The sequence below is a fragment of the Phoca vitulina genome, unplaced genomic scaffold (assembly GCF_004348235.1).
Source record: "Phoca vitulina isolate PV1807 unplaced genomic scaffold, GSC_HSeal_1.0 scaffold11, whole genome shotgun sequence".
Classification (NCBI taxonomy): domain Eukaryota; kingdom Metazoa; phylum Chordata; class Mammalia; order Carnivora; family Phocidae; genus Phoca; species Phoca vitulina.
This window is the reverse complement of record NW_022589714.1, coordinates 35,925,642-35,944,478: the sequence shown is the minus strand read 5'-3', so window position 1 is coordinate 35,944,478 and position 18,837 is coordinate 35,925,642. Positions and strand designations below refer to the sequence as shown.

At 33.5% G+C, this 18,837-nt stretch overlaps 1 protein-coding gene across 1 annotated transcript in view; it reads left to right on the top strand.

Moving 5' to 3' along the window:
• CD2AP (CD2 associated protein) overlaps nt 1-18,837 on the top strand; it is a 132,178-nt gene that overhangs the window by 106,893 nt on the left and 6,448 nt on the right. The window contains exons 12-17 of the mRNA XM_032409686.1: nt 1,946-2,111; nt 2,737-2,879; nt 11,709-11,821; nt 12,565-12,666; nt 13,968-14,149; nt 17,878-17,941. Of these exons, the coding sequence (XP_032265577.1) occupies nt 1,946-2,111; nt 2,737-2,879; nt 11,709-11,821; nt 12,565-12,666; nt 13,968-14,149; nt 17,878-17,941 (770 nt within the window). The remainder of the gene's footprint in view (nt 1-1,945; nt 2,112-2,736; nt 2,880-11,708; nt 11,822-12,564; nt 12,667-13,967; nt 14,150-17,877; nt 17,942-18,837) is intronic.

The window sequence follows — 18,837 nt, the reverse complement described above, 5'->3', positions numbered from 1 at the left end:
TTTGGGGTGATGAAAGAGTTTTGGAACTTGATAGAGGTGGTGGTTGCAGAACACTGTGAATTTACTAAATGGCACTGAATTGTTCACTTTAAATTGTTAGGTAAATTTCACCTCAATAAAGGTAGATAAAACCTAGTTCCCAAATACATTGCCATCATGTATTATATATCAATATACTATTGTTGATTTAGTCATGGCTATACCAGAAATGATGAATCTTAGTTTTATCACCTTTGATTTCTGTGAATATTTAAATGTGTTCTTTTATTTTAGAATAAACTACAGCGTTAAATTGATTTCAAGCTTTTAGTTACATATCTGTTAAAAGAAGTATGTTCAGTTAATCAGTGAACTTCTATTTAACCTTCAATATTTTTCCTGATATTTTATATAAAACAGCTTTCTTAACATTTTCTAGAGATTTGGTTGACTATTATAAATGATACAGATAGCTCTGTTGGCTTATAGTTAGAATTGGATGGTATTATTATGATGTAATTATATGATGCATTATTTACTTTGAGGCCATATGAAAGTGGATTTTTGTACAACATGATGACCATGGCTTTAATAGACTTAAGCTATATTTTCAAATGATCCAAGGAAGCTATACATAAATGATAAAACTGAAACAATGGTAATTTGTATTTTCATTGTTGTTAGATTAAATCTAACTATTTTGAACCAGGGGTTTACCCATGGCTTGTATGTTTGTTCAAGATTCACAGTCACCAGTTCTGATTGATATGAAATCTCATGAAATTATTTGTGGTCCTGTGATAGACATTCTTTACAAAGACCAAGTAAATTTTGAAAATTACTCAGTATTGCACTTAAGAGTTTCTTATTTTTGCATATATGCGTTAGACACATTTTTGCTGACTGCTATATCATGAATATCTAGTATGTGTGCAACTGTCAGTTTAAAAAAAAAATCTATTTCGCCCATTCCCCTACCCATTTCCCCTCTGGCAATCCCCAGTTTGTTCTCTGTGTTTAAGAGTCACATGTGTGTGTCAATTTTAATATTTGTCCTTAGTACCTTGAAAGATGAGGAACCAAGTATGTCATTGTGTATAGTACCATGCCTTTTTGATGATAAAATTGTTTTTACTAACATGGCTTAAAATCGTTCCCAGTGTTGTTTATTTCCAGCATATTTTCTTATCTAGTTCATAGAATTATTTTTTTTTTTAAGATTTTATTTATTTATTTGACAGAGAGACACAGCGAGAGAGGGAACACAAGCGGGGGGAGTGGGAGAGGGAGAAGCAGGCTTCCCGCTGAGCAGGGAGCCCAATGTGGGGCTCGATCCCAGGACCCTGGGACCATGACCTGAGCCGAAGGCAGACGCTCAATGACTGAGCCACCCAGGCGCCCCTAGTTCATAGAATTATTAATGGTGTTAATAAACTGGAAACAATGAAATTGTGTTAATATATTCCGAGTACAATTGTGAGGATTATAAATACAAGCCTGTAATTTTCTCATCTGTGACTAGTCAAGCTAGCCTGTTTTTCTTAACATTGGGTATTTTCCTTTGTCATTGTGATTATTTTTAAATAAGTATGTTAAATGTCACTAGTTTCCTATACTTTAGTCTCAGCAAATGGTTTGGATTTAAGCATAGATAATATTGTCCTCTGCTTAGAGTAAAATCATATGTGATTATATATAGTATACCGCCCCTAAAAACAAAGGATGCTGAGAAGACATTAAGAACTGGGCATTATTTGTTGCTCAGAAGCTTATTAGTGGTCCTCCTTCCCACCAAAGTAAGCTTTTTTAGATATTTAAGCTTATTAAATTATAACTTTTAAACAGTGAACACATAGACAGATAATGTCTTTCTCTGTTTCACACATTTTCAGCCTGATGTGAGCTCTAAGAAATAGAAAAACCCAAATAATTGTTAATAACTTGTTAAATATTTTTAAATAACCAGATGAAAAGTCAGTACTGGAACAGAAACCTTCTAAACCAGCCGCACCACAAGTCCCACCTAAGAAGCCTACTCCACCCACCAAAGCCAATAATTTATTGAGATCTCCTGGAACAGTATACCCAAAGCGACCTGAAAAACCAGTCCCTCCACCACCTCCTATAGCCAGGTAAGTTTTACCTAATTTTAATTTAGGTAATTTTAATTTAGTTAACTTACCTAATTTAGTTTATTGGTTACCTGCCTTTGACATAAATGGCTGTATTGCTTTTCTTTTTTTTTCTTTTTTTAAAGATTTTATTTATTTATTTGACAAGAGACACAGCGAGAGAGGGAACACAAGCAGGGGGAGTGGGAGAGGGAGAAGCAGGCTTCCCACAGAGCAGGGAGCCCGATGCGGGGCTCGATCCCAGGACCCCGAGATCATGACCTGAGCCGAAGGCAGACACTTAACGACTGAGCCACCCAGGCACCCCTGTATTGCTTTTCTAAATGTCAAAATAATTTTTAAATTACTTGTTTTCCAGATTTTTTCTATAGACTATAATGATTCTCTGTTAAATGATTTATATTCATACTAGGTAAATACACACCTATTAGGCTGTTTTTACATTTCTGATTTTATTATGTTTAGTGTTATTGTGGAAGGTTTATGTTTATGGAAATAATTTTGTGGAACAGAAAGAAAAATTATTGTGCTGTAACATCTTTAGTGTCATTAATTCACAATGTTAAAAAATGGTTATGATTCACATACAAGTGATTTCTACATATGTTTGATTTTCTCATTTCAGGATTAATGGGGAAGTTTCTACCAATTCATCAAAATTTGAAACTGAGCCAGTATCAAAACCAAAGCTAGATTCTGAACAGTTACCACTTAGACCAAAATCAGTAGACCTAGATTCATTTACAGTTAGGAGCTCTAAAGAAACAGGTAAGTTAACATGTAGAAGGGTGGTACATTTAAAAAAAAGTTGCCAATACAGTTTTCAGAAACTATTTAAGAAACTTGTGTATGCATTTTATGTGTGGATAGATAGAGTAGAAATTAATTAAAATTTAAAATCTATGAAGCCAAAATAGAAAAATAAAACTAAAAGAAGATAAATGAGCAAAATACTTGATTCATGTAAGGACTGAGAAATGGGTTAAAAGATCATTTATCATATATTCTGTCCCCTTGTAATGGAATGTCCATACTAAGACAGATATGAATACATTTTAGTTTTAAAAGTTTAAGAATAAAGAGATAACACAGATTATCAATGCCAGCACTAGATTATATTGAAGATTATTTTTACTTCTCTACTTTATCTCAAGATACTTTTGTTTCTTTTTTTTTTTTTTTTTAAAGATTTTATTTATTTATTTGAGAGAGAATGAGATAGAGAGAGAGCATGAGAGGGGGGAGGGTCAGAGGGAGAAGCAGACTCCCTGCTGAGCAAGGAGCCCGATGCGGGACTCGATCCCAGGACTCTAGGATCATGACCTGAGCCGAAGGCAGTCGCTTAATCAACTGAGCCACCCAGGCACCCAAGATACTTTTGTTTCTAATTCAGGAAAATACACTTATGTCTCTCTCTCTCTCTTTGTGTATGTGTATCAGCAGGCTTTACTTCTTTAGTTAAATGTTGTTCCTTAAGTTTTAGGACTGATTTTTCAACTCATCAATCATCTGATTTGTCCCCTGGTCTTTTATACTTTTATACCTCTTAGTTGTAAAATGGAAAACCTGAAACAGAGCAGTTTTGATAAAGGTCTCAATATTAAAAGCATAGCACAATCATTACTTTGTACTAGTGATTATTGTATAGTACCTTGCATTTGGTTTTAGTTTTTTTTTTACATTTTCAAAGCACTTTCTCCTATATATTCTTATTTTATCTTAATAATAACTCTAAAAGGCAGATGCTATTATGCTTCTAAAGAAATTACGCTATAGACACATCAAGTGTCCAAGATGACATAAAGCAGAAGAGAACTTTTTAAGTTCCCTTTATATAAAGTGCTCATGATATTCTTTTAAAAGTTTTAATGTCTTAATATGTTTAGCCTTCGTGTTAACATTTCATATTTACATTCAGACTTAAAGGCCAATTATACTCAGGGTTTTTTTTTTTTTTTGTCACTATATTGTAAGATATGCTACTTACTACCTTTTGAAAACTGTTAGGTGATTTTAGTATTTTTCTTAATTGTCATTTTGCCAATACAAAAGCTCTGACCTACACATGGTCTCCTTTAGTTTTTTAATTTGAATGTTTTATAGACCCTTTCATCATATGTTTGGATCCTGCCTGCTCTGGATGAAGCCATATTCATTAATAATTTCTGGAAAATGAGATGTTGATTGTATTTTAGAGACATTCATTCAGTTATATTTAGTGTGTTTTATCTGGTGAAAATTGTTATTTACTGTTAGTGAAATAAAAACAAAAAAATGTTCTTTATAGAAGGTTTTTAAAAAATATCCTTTAGGGGCATCTGGGTGGCTCAGTCGATTAAGCAACTGCCTTCAGCTCAGGTCATGATCTCAGAGTCCTGAGATCGAGCCCCACATTGGGCTCCCTGCTCTTTGGGGAGTCTGCTTCTCCCTCTCCCTCTGCTGTTCCCGCTGCTTGTGCTCTCTCTCTCTCTCTCAAATAAATAAAATCTTTAAAAAAAAAAAAAAAAGAAATAACACATGTAATAATGTCAAACTAGTGGTGGTTTGTAAAGTTTGATTTTTTTACTCTTTTTGGTCCCAATTTTTACTTTTATCCATATCCATTATTTACTCGTCATTAAAAAACAAATAGGTCTTATGAAACAGGGTTTGCAAATTCCTAATTTCTGTTTTGTTTTGTTTTTTTTCTTCAAATGAATAAGGAAGTAATTTAGAGAAGCTGAGACATATGTAAGGACAGAAAACTAACAGCTAACTTCCATACTACTGTCCTTTATTCCTTCCACTATCAGGCGGCCTTTGGTGTACTACACTTAACACCCAGTTAAATTCAGGAAATACACAAAGCATACCACAGAGATAATTGAGAGTTCCATTCCAGACCACTGCAATAAAACAAATATTAAAGTGAGTCAAATGAATTTTTTGGTTTCCCATGCGTATAAAAGTTACGTTTACACTATACTATATTAAGTATGCGTTAGCATTGTGACTAAAAAAATGTACATACTTTAAAAAATAATTTTATTGCTAAAACATGGTAACCATCATCTGAACTTTTAGCAAGTCATAATCTTTTTGTTGGTGGAGGGTCTTGCCTTAATGCTGATGGCTGCTGACTGATCAGGGTGGTGGCTAATGAAGGTTGGGGTGGCTGTGGCAATTTCTAAAATAAGACAACAGTGAAGTTTGCCACGTCAATTGACTCTTCCTTTCATGAACAGTTTCTTTGTAGCATGTGATACTGTTTGATAACATTTTACTTACAGTAGCACTTTTTTCTAATTGAAGTCAGTCCTCTCAAACCCTGCCTCTGCTTTATCAACTAAGTTTATCTACTATTCTGTATGTTTTATTGTCATTTCAACAATTTTCATAGCATCTTCACCAGGAGTAGTTTCCATCTGAAGAAACAACTTTCTTTGCTCATCTTTAAAGTTTTATCATGAGATGATAGCAATTCAGTCACATCTTCAGTCTCCGCTTCTAATTCTAGTTCTCTTGATATTTCCACCACATCTGCAGTCACTTCCTCCTCTGATGTCTTGAACCCCTGAGAGTAATCCGTGAAGGTTGGAATCATCTCCTTCCAAACTCATGTTTGACCTCTCCCATAAATCCCCAGTGTTCTTAATAGCAGCTAGAATCATGAATGCTTTTCAGAAGGTTTTTAATTTACTTTGTCAAAGGCCATCAGAGGATTCATTATCCGTGGAAGCTGTAGTGTTATGAAATGTATTCCTTAAATAATAAGACTTGAAAGTCAGAAGAAAGTCACAATTACTCCTTAATCGGGCTACAGAATGGATGTTGTGTTAGCAGGCATGAAAACAAGATTAATCTTGTACACCTCCATCAGAGCTCTTGGGTAACAAGATGGCTTTGTCAATGAGCAGTAATACTTTGAAAAGAATCTTCTGAGCAGTAGGTCTCAACAGCGGGATTAAAATATTGAGTAAACCGTGTTGTAAACAGATGTGCTGCTATCCTTTTTTGTTGTTCCATTTATAGAGCACAGATTTAGCATAATTCTTAAGGGCCCTAGGAATTTCAGAATAGTAAATGAGCGTTGACTTTAGCTTTCACTAGCTGCATTAGTCTCTAACAAGAGAGTCAGCCTGTCTTTTAAAGCTTTGAGGCCAGGCATTGGTTTCTCCTCTCTGGCTATGAAAGTCCCAGATGGCATCTTCTTCCACTCTAAGGCTGTTTCATCTACATTGAAAATCTGTTGTTCAGTGAAGCAACCTTCATTAATTAGCTAGCTCTTCTGTATAATTGCTGTAGCTTCTGTATCAGCACTTAATGCTTTCCCTTGCACTTTTATGTTATGGAGATGACTTCTTTCCTTAAACTCCGTGAACCAACCTCTGCTAGCTTCAGACTTTTTTTTTTTTTTTTGCAGCTTTCCCACCTCTCTCAGCCTTCACAGAATTGAAGAGAGTTGGGGCCTTGCTCTGGATTAGGCTTTGGCTTAAGGGAATGAGTGTTGTGCCTGATTTGATTTTTTTATCCAGACTACTACTGAAACTTTCTCCCGATCAGCTTGTTTGCTTTCTATAATTTGTGTGTTCATTGGAGTAACACTTATAATTTTCTTCACGATCTTTTCCTTTGCATTCACAATTTGGCTAACTGGCGCAAGAGGCGTAGCTTTTGGCCTATCTCGGTTTTCTGTATGCTTTCCTAACTAAACTTAATCATTTCTAGCTTTTGATTGACAGTGAGATATGTGTGACCACTCAACACTTAGAGGCCATTGTAGGGTTACGAATTGCCCCAATTTCAATGTATTGTGTCTGAGAGAATAGGGAGGCTTAAAGAGAGTGAGAGAAATGGGAAGCAGCTTCACTGTGGAGCAGTCAGAACATATACACCACTTACAAATTAAGTTAAACATCTTACATGGGCACAGTTCGTTACAGTTACAATAGTAACATTAAAGATCACTGATCACAGATGACCATAACAAGTATTAGAGTAATGAAGAAGTTTGAAATATTGTGAGAATTACCAAAATGTGACACAGAGATTTGCAGTGCTGTTGGAAAAATGGCATCGATAGACTTGCTCATCGCAGGGTTGCCGTCAACCTTCAATTTGTAAAAAATGGAGTTATCTGCAAAGCACAGTAAAATGAGAAATTTTATGTTTGTGTTCATATTACATAGGAAATATATACTGAGCAAGTGTTATATCCCATTACTATTTTAGGCACAAATAATATGCTAAGACAAAAGACCTGACTGCTAAAGCATATAGCTCATGTTCTGAACTTCAACTCAGGTTATTCCTCATTTCCATTTTTTATTGGAATATTATGGTTTTAGTCTTTGTAGTGCAAAAGTGTTTAAACTCTTTTTTTGAGATATTGACACCTTAAAAAAACACTGTGTTCTGCATCAAATACAGCCTCAAATTTGGCATTAGGTTGAGGCATATTTTAATTTATATTTTTGGCACAGTTAGAGGTTTCAAATTTTTAAAATAGCATATGAACCTAGCCCTTTAACATGTTTCAGAAAGTTTAAAATATACATGAAAATCTTAGAACAGTCTCATTATTACACAAAATAATAATTTCAGGTGATGATATAGTAGCAAGTATACTTTGTTATTAAAAATGTGGGTTTTAAATTATTAGCTCATTTATCATTGTCTTGTTTTTGCACTTAAATGATAATTGAATGATCCAATAGATACCTACTAGAATACCTGACATGGAAGATGTTATAAAATGTTACTTCCCTTCTTTTCCTTTCCTCTGTTGTTAATCTCATCTTATTCTGTTTCTGCTCTTCCCTATAAAATGGGATATAAATTCCTGACAGTACTCTCAGATGTGATTATACTCTATATAAAGCCATTTATAAACTATTTTTAAAATAAATGTCCTTCAGTATATATTCTCATATATAAGATGGTACTATAAATTGTGTAGTTGTTAGAACCATGTTTTAATTTTTTCCCTCTCTTTTTCATTAAAAATTGGTTTAGGATAATCTCACTGCTATTACTGGTTAATTATAAAGTTCACATGGTCTAAATATTTCTAAAATAGTAAGTTCTCTGGGACATAAAATTGGTTTACACATTAGTCTTAAAATACAAGATAGAAGATTTAGTGGTAACATACATATTACATTGAGAAAGCACAGCTGATGAAGTATTCTTAGAGTGTTACTATATTTTATCCTTTTTGATTGTTTTTTATGATAAATTCTTCTTGGGTTAAAAGGAAATTTTAGAGATACATAATATTATTTGATCCCAAAGCATTCATTGTTAAATAGTGAAACATTCTTTGTTTTGTTTGATAGTTAATCTATTTTTGTTTGAATTACATTCTCAATGTTTATTCATTTATTTCTTCCAGAAAGAGTTTAAGGTGGAATTTTTCTAATAAGATGCTTACCTGTTGAGTGGTAGATACTATAAAAAATGAATCTATATCTAAACTAGGATACAAAAACAAAACAAAACACACCCAAAAATGTAGAATTTACCTGGAGAATTAAGAGCAGAGATTAAAATTATTATTTTCTTACAATAATTTTCTTGATAATTCCTTTATAGTGTCATATGAGGCATAATTGAAGATTCATATATGTATTATGTGATTTTAAATGTATAAGTTGTATTTTTATAGTTAGATATTTAAAAATACTATTTGTCATGTTTTTCTTTTATTATATCATAGAACTAAAATTGTCTCTTTCATTTAATTACTGTCATATGCTGAAGACTAAAACTTGACTGGAAGGTAGTTTAATTTTAGTTATAACTATATAAATGAGTTGTTAATATATTGATTTATTACTCTGACCTCTAATTTTTTACTAAAACATCCTTTCGAAGCTGTCTTGGTGTTCAGTGAGTAATTTTAAAAAGGCTTCTTTCTACTTATATTGAAATTAATACTAACCATTTTTTCTTTCGAAAGATAAATCTAAAATCTAATACACATCTTATGTGAGTTTAGATAAACTGCAGTAGGTATATGCTAAACATTGAAATGGTTCTGTTCATTCTACAACTGTTCCTTTTTCCTGCTTTGTAAAATAATTTTTTTGATTTAGTCTTTTTTTCTAGACATTCCTATCCTTGACTTTTCTTTCCAGATTTTGTTTCCTAGCCTGTTTGCCATGTTTCCCTTCTTACGTGTCAGGAAATTATCCTACCTTTCTCCATTTTGGTAAGATGACAATTTATAAAAGAAATCAAAACAATATATTCCATATAAATAGGTGGTGCACATTGATTTTTCTTTGTAATTGTACTAAAAGTGTACATGTTTGTCTGTCTATTCTAACCCTTTTGGTTTTCCATTTGAAAATAAAATGAAATTTATGTTGGAAAAATTTTCCTGATTAAGATATTCTTTCGATAAAAGTTTTTTTTTTTTAAAATTGAAAACCATAAAAATCAGTTTATTTTCTACCAAAATTTGATATTTCATTTTGACTTTTTAAAAATTCTGTGTCTTCTTAGGCAATGTATAGAAATGTAAATGGCTGGCAGAGTGGCAATATAATTGGAAGAGTTAAGTGATTATCATGCCTTTCATGCCATTTGTACAGTATAAATCCACTCTAATTACTCTTAGGTAAATTTTAAATGTGTTCAAATATATCGTGAGTCCAAAATGTGCACTGTTTTATTTTACTAACCTAATGGCTTACATGGAGGACCTGAGAAAGTTTTAGAATAGTAAAATTATTTGTCTTGATGGTGTAGCCCAAAACTGGACATACGGAAGGCATTTTTACATGAGCATGGTCTATAATTTTATAAATCCACCTTTTATTTATCCTTTCAGTTTCATTTATCTTCATCCCTTCTTATGTTTTTCTGTTTCTTTTTCTTTCTGCAAGTTGCTTAAATATGCATTTGAAAATAATCTTCACAGGCCAAAATTACTGAATTGTACTTTTCAAGGTTTTTTTTTTTTTTATAGGTTGTCAATGTACATTTCTCAGTGTTAAAAGCAATTTTTAACCCTTCAAACTACAGCATATTTTTAACATTTTTTAAAATACTGATTTTCTTTATGAAATTTTACAAATAAAATGAAATATTTAAAAGTATATTTAAACTCAAGGTCTTTCACATTATATAATGTATTTTCCATTAAAGCCACTGTCTCTTATTATGGTTTGTTATATTTTATAATTATAAACAATTATCAAAAGACTCAAGACCAAAATTAAACTGAGCACATTTGATTGCCTGTTATGATGTATTAGCCTGGTAAGCAGATGACTAGATATAAGATAGAATACACAAAGTAATCCCGCAATGGGAGGATGGAAAAGAATTAACAGAGGTCAACAAATACTTAAATTTGTTATAAAACACATATTGCCAAACAGTGATACCTTTTCTTATGTCTTACCTTTGTGCCCTTTTACTCTTAACATTCTTTTCTAAATTGATTACTTTGAATATGAAAATTGATAAATAAGCTTTGAGGGCAGTAATAATAATTATCTTTAGATGTCTTTTAAGAAATAACAAATCACTGAGTTTGGATATCTAAATACTTGACAGAAATCATTATAAACATCTAAGCAATGGGAATGTGCAGAATTAATTCTGTATTTGGAAGACTAAACCAAAGATATCTGCTGCCATATCAAGTATCTCAACTGTGATTAATATCCCTAGTTTGGAATTTGGGCTAAAAGAAGATAATATTGACAATGGAAGTATCTGGAGTTATCCTTAGGATTCTCGTATCACTTACAGATTTCTAGGTTTCAAAATTAAAAATCACCTCTTTCAGCAAGGTTTTCTGGATCATCTAGAAAAAGGGAAGGTATTATATGCCATTGTTTCAAAGATACAAATTACATAGATAGGTTTAAAGAAACCCAAGTCATTGGATCAAAGGTCAACCAGCCTTTGATAGTGGTAAAACAAGTGAATGATCTTTGTAGCATTTTTCCTTGATAATCCTGTTTGCTTTAGATTTGTAACTGTCTTATAGTTCCCAAACATGCTGATGTCTAAGCAAAAGTGCAGTGAACTATTAACAGTTTGAGTCCCAGCTACAAAACAGTGTTTGTATACACACACTCACATATATAAAGATCCATTAGATTATACTTTCACCTCACAGTTGGAAAGCATCAGGGTCCCACATACAGTTGAGTTCTTAAAATTTGACTATTAGGATACTACTTGAAATTTAAAACATTTTATGTGTTAATTTTCTGATATATTGTAATTAATTATGAGTTGAAGAAGTAGATCATCTGTTTTTACAAGCAAGAACTTAAGATGACAGTTTTTTTATCATACTGTAATTTTTGGTTCAGATTTGTATTTTTCAATAAGAACTTTTATTGAGGTCTAACTTAGAAACATGAACTTTCTATTGTTAGTAAAGTCTTACGCTATAAAATGTATCAGGTAAAGAAGATGTTTGTTTTTAAGGGTGAGTGTTGTTTTCCAAATGCATATGAAAAGCACAGGTTAACTTGTGAGTCCTAGTGGTACTTTTTAATGTATAATTTGTTAGAAATCCAGAAACGTTCTTTTTTATCTTTTAAAATGTACAGTTATCTCTTAGTAGATATGTTTAATTTTATTCTCCAGATCTTGTAAATTTTGATGACATAGCTTCCTCAGAAAACTTGCTACATCTCACTGCAAATAGACCGAAGATGCCTGGAAGAAGGTTGCCGGGCCGCTTCAATGGTGGACATTCTGTGAGTTACACTTACTGTTCTAAAACACAGAGAATTTAGCAAATCCAGAGTCCTTCTAAAGATAGGAACAAGGGAGGATTTGTAACTCCACCAGTTTAAAAATCAGGAAGATAGTTATTATACTCAAGTGGCAAATGGTTGGTTGTATTTAGGGAGATACGGGGTCATGTTCATTTCAAAGAGGCTTGCAATGGAAGGTTACAGAATCAAGAATAGAGAGCTATCCTGAGACCGTAACCACAAAGCACATGTAATCAAAAGGGGTCAGGGTACCCATGTAATCTGCCCATCTCACAACAATAATTAGAATTGAGTGGTACATATTCACCTTAGGAAAGAATGAGAACGTTCTTTTCCTCTGAAATAGTGGGGTTTTTTTGTAGTACTAATGCTGGTATCTAAATGTGTAGCTTCTTTTTATGTTTTCTATACATTGCCTGGAATGCTGGTAGTATTTTATTTTCTGATATATTGTAATATATTAGCTCTTGAGCACTATGGTGCTTTTAAATTACCGAAGTAGAGAAAATTTTTGTTGCTAAGAGGCAGGCTATTTTTACTTTCCAGATATGCAAGTGTGTTATTCAGCTTGAAATTATGTAATATCCTGTTAACAATAATGGAATATCTGGAACAGTAGGTGCTGAAAACAGTGATAAAAGTTACTTAGTTTATCATCCAAATGTTTATTGCCTTTTCCTTCTTTGGTATTTTCTGTTTCTTGATTTTAAAAAATCATTCAGCCAACTCAAAGCCCAGAAAAAATCTTGAAGTTACCAAAAGAAGAAGATGGTGCCAACTTAAAGCCATCTGAATTTAAAAAGGATTCATGCTATTCTCCAAAGGTGAGGGGCATTGTGGCCTAAGATTTGTATAATTTGTAGGATTCTTTGTGAACACTAAAATTGTGGAATTTAAAGTGTCTTCTAATAATTATTTCTTCTGCCAAGAAATAAAAAAATTCTTGCTAAAAAATTGAGTTACTAAAGTCACACTGTCCTCTGTAGGTCATTTTTTAAAAGAGCTTATTTTAAATGAGTAGTATAAATGTTACACATTTCATATTTTTTAAGGCATAGATCTATCCATCTGTTTCATTTTCCCATTAAACATACACTCTTTAGGCCAGAAGCCATCATTTTTTACTCCTAACCTAGTGTGGTGCACTGAATATATACTGGAATGAATGGTAGTATACATGGATTCTTCCATTTATTACACAGTGTTAAGACTCTTCTACACTCGGGGCGCCTGGGTGGCTCAGTTGTTAAGCGTCTACCTTCGGCTCAGGTCATGATCCCAGAGTCCTGGGATCGAGCCCCACTTCAGGTCTCCCTGCTCCACGGGAGGCCTGCTTCTCCCTCTCCTACTCCCCCTGCTTGTGTTCCCTCTCTCTCTGTGTCTCTCTTTGTCAAATAAATAAATAAAAATCTTAAAAAAAAAAAAAACTCTTCTAAACTCTTGCATTTTTATTTAAGATAGTATTATCACAACCTATACACATCTTATATTTAAGAAATTCGTGTTTCCTCCTCAAATTCATTCATTCCTCCTCAAATTCATTCCAAGCAGCATTTGGCTGCTCTTCCAGTTTATCAGATACACTCAATCTGATTCTCTCAACTTGTCAACAGTCGATTGAAATTTTACTTCCTGTTATTTTAGTGAAAATAGTAAAAAGGGCATCAGGCCATGGATTCATTTTAATGCCTCTTCCACGGACTTATTCAATTCTTCATAATTACTTTTAAGTGAAATTCTTTGGATATTTTAAATAATGACTATTTAAAGTGGAGGATCAAAGCAGCACCTTAATAATGCTGATATATTCTTGCCTCTAGATGCTCCACTCGGCAAACCATTCATAAGATAAATCTAATAGGTTTTTCTTTTCTTTTCCACTCTTTAAAAATTATTATTAATAAATCTTTTGACATTTCTCACACAAACTCCTAGTGATTACAAGTTTATTCTTTGGTTGTTTGGTGGTTTTACTAGTTGTGAATACCAAACTGCTTTTTGAATTTCCAAAGTTACCATTTATCTTGAATTATTATTTTAATTATTTACCTCCTTGGTATAAAATTTTTTGAACTTAAACATAAATATAAATACAAAGTAAGAAAATTTTCTCTTATGTTTTCAGCCATCTGTGTACCTTTCAACACCTTCAAGTGCTTCTAAACCAAATACGGCTGCTTTTTTAAGTCCATTAGAAATCAAAGCTAAAGTAGAATCAGATGATGGGAAAAAAAATCCCTTGGATGAACTTAGAGCTCAGATTATTGAATTGCTCTGCATTGTAGAAGCGCTGAAAAAGGATCATGGGTAAGTAGCCCTTGTTTTCCTCTTTGAAAACTACTTAACACATATGTAAAGAATTCTTTCAAATTCTATCAAGTAGAGATGTAATCTGCCAAATTTCTGGTATAAGCAAGTATGTTTCCAAAGAAGTTTTCATTAATAGTGCTTCTCTCCTTTCTGCAAAAAACTTGAATTAGGAAACTTGTTCTTGTAGGCTTATTATGGAAAAGGTATATATGTACCCATAATTCAAGGGTAGAAATCTTCTGGTCAAACACATGGGTTAATTAGTCTTAAAAATATTAGGAAAAGTTATATTGTATTTCGGATCTGGACTGTATCTATATGTATATTTACTTTTCAGAGGGACTGGATCACTGTCTCTGTTAGAGTTGATATTGGTATGTAAATAAAACCAAGGGGTTGGGAATAGGTGATCTTTAAAGCCATTCTCTTAATTCTGAAACTTTTCAATAATAGTATATGGTGAGATCCTAAGTGAAACTTAGGGACTTTTTAGAGTGAAAACAAATGTAAAAGGTCACCTACTATAGCTCCCCTCTTTTCTGTTAACTGAAGAAGTAAAGGTTCAGAGAGGTAAAGCTATTTATCTAAGATTATACAGTTCTTAGAAGGCAGAGCTAGAATTGAAATCATATTTTCTGTTGGTTTAGAGATATTTTTCTAGAACCGTTATTATTTGAGCTTTAGAACTTGTTAACATTAAAAATCAATAAATATAAAAATAAAACTTGTTAACATTTTAAACATAGTTCTACAAAGGCCCAGTAGGTAAAACAGGTCAAAGATGAGCTAATCTAACTGAACCAAGGGTGAGGGTTGGTTCAGGTGCTCTTCCCCTATCTCATCTTCCCCTGTAGCTTCTAAAAGTATTTGATGGTATATGGAATCTGGTATAAAAGTCATTGCCAGAAACTATGCTGCCTCGGAGGTGAATTTACCATTTCTCCCCCAGTTCTCAGTTGGCTCTGGATTCTTTATTAAAAATGATATTGAGGGGTGCCTGGGTGGCTCAATCGGTAAGGTGTCCAAAACTCTTGGTTTCAGCTAAGGTCATGATCTCCTGGGTCATGAGATCAAGCTCCACGTCTGGCTCCACACTCACTGGGGCGTCTGCTTGAGATTCTCTCCTTCTACTCCTCCCCACCATGTGCGTTCTCTCTCTCTCTCTCTCTCTCAAATAAGTAAATCTTAAAAAAAAAAAAAAAGATACTGAGATTAACAATTGATATATTTGTAGTTGCAGAGCACTTTTACAAACGTCTCTTAGGTAGAACCAAAGAATTTATCTTGAGTGACTACTTAAAAAATATATTTGCATATATATAGAGAGAGAAAGAGAGGGAGAGAGAGAGTGTTTTTAATTTGATACATGATGGGTCTTTTCTTTACTCTTCGGTTTATCTGTCTGAATCCTGCGGAATTTTTTTTACAGATTCTGCAATGTACACATTATAAACTGTAAGTTCATTCATTTAGGAAGTATTTATTGAACACCATCCATGTATAAGTTAGAGAACTCTCCTAATTTGTTGATTTGTGAAGGAGAGGAGGCAAATAGGATTGCGGGTCACTCTGGGTATCAGAGGTACTGGTAATAATAATTTATTTCTTGAGCTGACTTGGAATTCTTAGGTTTTTTAATTATTTTATCTTTATAGCTTACAAATACATAGTCTTTATACATTCAGTATTAGAATCTAAAATGTTTAGAACAAATCATTAAAAAAATTGAAGGTTCTTGACATGGAATGATTGACAGAGAAATATATTAGTAATCTATTTCTTTAGTTGAAAAGTTATAGAACAAGATATATAGTTTGATCTGTTCCTGTAAAAGGAAAACAATGTTACATAAAAATTTTATATTCACAAATGTGTTTTTAAAAATAAAAATGTGATAGATAAACAGCGGGATAAATAGTTTTAGGAATAGATCCTCATTTAGATATAATTTAAATGTATAATAAACTCAAAGTAATAGAATAATTAGAAAATGGAAGCATTATTTAATGGTAACATTTTAGAAATACAAAGTTAATATTTTAGCACATTTCCTATCATGTACCAAAATAAACTCTAGATAAATTAAGTATTTAAATTATAATTTAAATTGAAACAGTAGAACATTTATTCTCAATATAAATAGTTTTATAATCATTAAAACCACAGAAGAAACTAGTTTTGAAACTATAGAATTTAAAAGTTCCTTTCTGGGGCGCCCGGGTGGCTCAGTCGGTTAAGCGGCTGCCTTTGGCTCAGGTCATGATCCCAGGGTCCTGGGATTGAGCCCCGCATTGGGCTCCCTGCTCGGCGGGAAACCTGCTTCTCCCTCTCCCACTCCCCCCCCACTTGTGTTCCCTCTCTCGCTGTCTCTCTGTCTGTCAAATAAATAAATAAAATCTTTAAAAATAAATAAATAAATAAAAGTTCCTTTCTTTTTCATATAGTCTTTCTTCCTGAGCATTTTCATGTGTTTTTCAAGCTATTATTTCTATAATACTTTTTTTTTTTTTAAGATTTTATTTATCTATTTGACAGAGAGAGAGAGAGCGAGGGAGGGAACACAAGCGGGGGAATGGGAGAGGGAGAAGCAGGCTTCCCACCGAGCAGGGAGCCCAATGCGGGGCTCGATCCCAGGACCCTGGGATCATGACCTGAGCCAAAGGCAGCCGCTTAACAACTGAGCTACCCGGGTGCCCCTCTATAATACTCTTGAAGAGAATTTTCCTAGCATATGTCAGAAAGCTGTGAAAATGTCCCTACTTTTTGATTTAGAAATTTGATATGCTGGTATATTCATGATGTTAAATAAAATTCCTGTTCTTTCCATCTCCCCCCAAAAAGCAATAACCAGAAAACCTGGATATTTGAGTGTCAAGCAACAATTATCAGAAATATGATAATTTTAGCAGCCTGGAAATATTTTAAAATACTTTGTGAAAAGACATAATATGGAATATATACTTAGAGCTGTGGAGGGAAGATGACTATATAAAAAAAGACGAGAACACAGAAAAATACAAACATGAGTTAAGGAGGATGGATTGTTGGCTAAAGTTTGTTTATTGGTCTGGTAATTTTATTTTATTTATTTATTTATTTTTTAACGATTTTATTTATTAGAGAGAGAGAGAGAGAGCACGCACGAGAGGGGGAGGGCCAGAGGGAGAAGCAGATTCCCCGCTGGGCAGGGAGCCTGACGTGGGGGTGGATCCCAGGACCCTGGGATAATGACCTGAGCTGAAGGCAGACACTTAACTGACTGAGCCACCCAGGCACCCCTGGTTTGGTAATTTTAATGTAATATTTAATTTTTAAAAAATAGAGAAAGAGAAATGTAAAGTCCAGATAACCCTGTTAAATAATTTGCCTTGTACTGTGACCTGTTTTGACATTACCAAATTGCTTGGGCTTTAGAGTGTCCAGCCTGGAAAATGCATGATTCTAAAGGCCAATTATTATTTCTTTATTTTATCATGAGCTGCTTTCTCTATTCACTTAAATTCTTTATCACAGATAGGTTTGCCATGGTATTGCTGAGGTTTTTTTTAACTGTTGTATTGAACCATTCCATTAGTGAATTTGAAATTTTTCTTGATCAATATGGCTATTTTCTTTAAAACGTTTTCCCCTTGTTTTGGTATGTCAGGTAACAGAGGTCCTGTTAACATTAGTCAAATATATTGTTTAAATGAAAGACTTAACAGTAATAAATAGTTTGTTTTTAGGAAAGAACTGGAAAAACTACGAAAGGATTTGGAAGAGGAGAAGGCAATGAGAAGTAATCTAGAGGTAATTCATTTCTCCTAACATTGAGATTGTAGTCAGCATAAACTAGGTGTGTTTTCCCATCTCTGCTAGGTGATTGGGTTCACTACAAATTATGCTATCCTACTTAAGTTGGACACTCCCTGCTGCTTGATAGCCATTTAACTAATCTTTTGTTGACTCCCTGTCACATTCCATTAATTCATGCAGCAATTTTTTTTGAGCACTAGCTCTCAGGCAATGTGTGAGAGGCATAAGGTATACATTCATAAATAAAACAAACATGGTTCTGGCCTTGTAAGAGTGTGTAGTTCTAGATCTTTTGCATTCTTGCTTTCTTGAACTATTTCTTTTTTTTCCACAGTTAAACTTTTTTCTTTTTCTTTTCTTTTTTTTTTTTTTTTTTTGCCTGGAGGCAAGGGTGGTGGGGGTGAGGGTGGTAATGGGATGGCTATAGATTTGTTGACTTGATGTCTCACTGAGCATTTACTTCGTAACTATAAAGTCATCATCTTCACTCTTTGCTGATGACTACAGTTTCACTTATTTTCCTTAACTTTTTTTCCATCTGCTCCATCCATGCTTACTTTGGTCTTCATTTGTATTCTTATTTGCTGCATATTTCAGAGAAAGTGTACTCTGCCTTTTTTCAGAAGCTCTTCCCATTCTGTACTTAAGTATTTCATATGCTTCCCTATTTTTACCTTCCCTTGTTGCTTACCTTATTTCTCTTGTTAGCATTGTGAAACAGAACATGGGACTTCGTAAAAACAAAACAAAACAACAACCAAAGAAAACCTTGCGCCCCTCTTCTGACTTACACTGGTGACTTTCAGCTCTAAACTGTGTGTCAGTTAGCTCGGCACCTCCTGTGCGTTCTCTCGGTGGCGCACGTGCAGCGTGGAGGCGGTGGTTGTTCC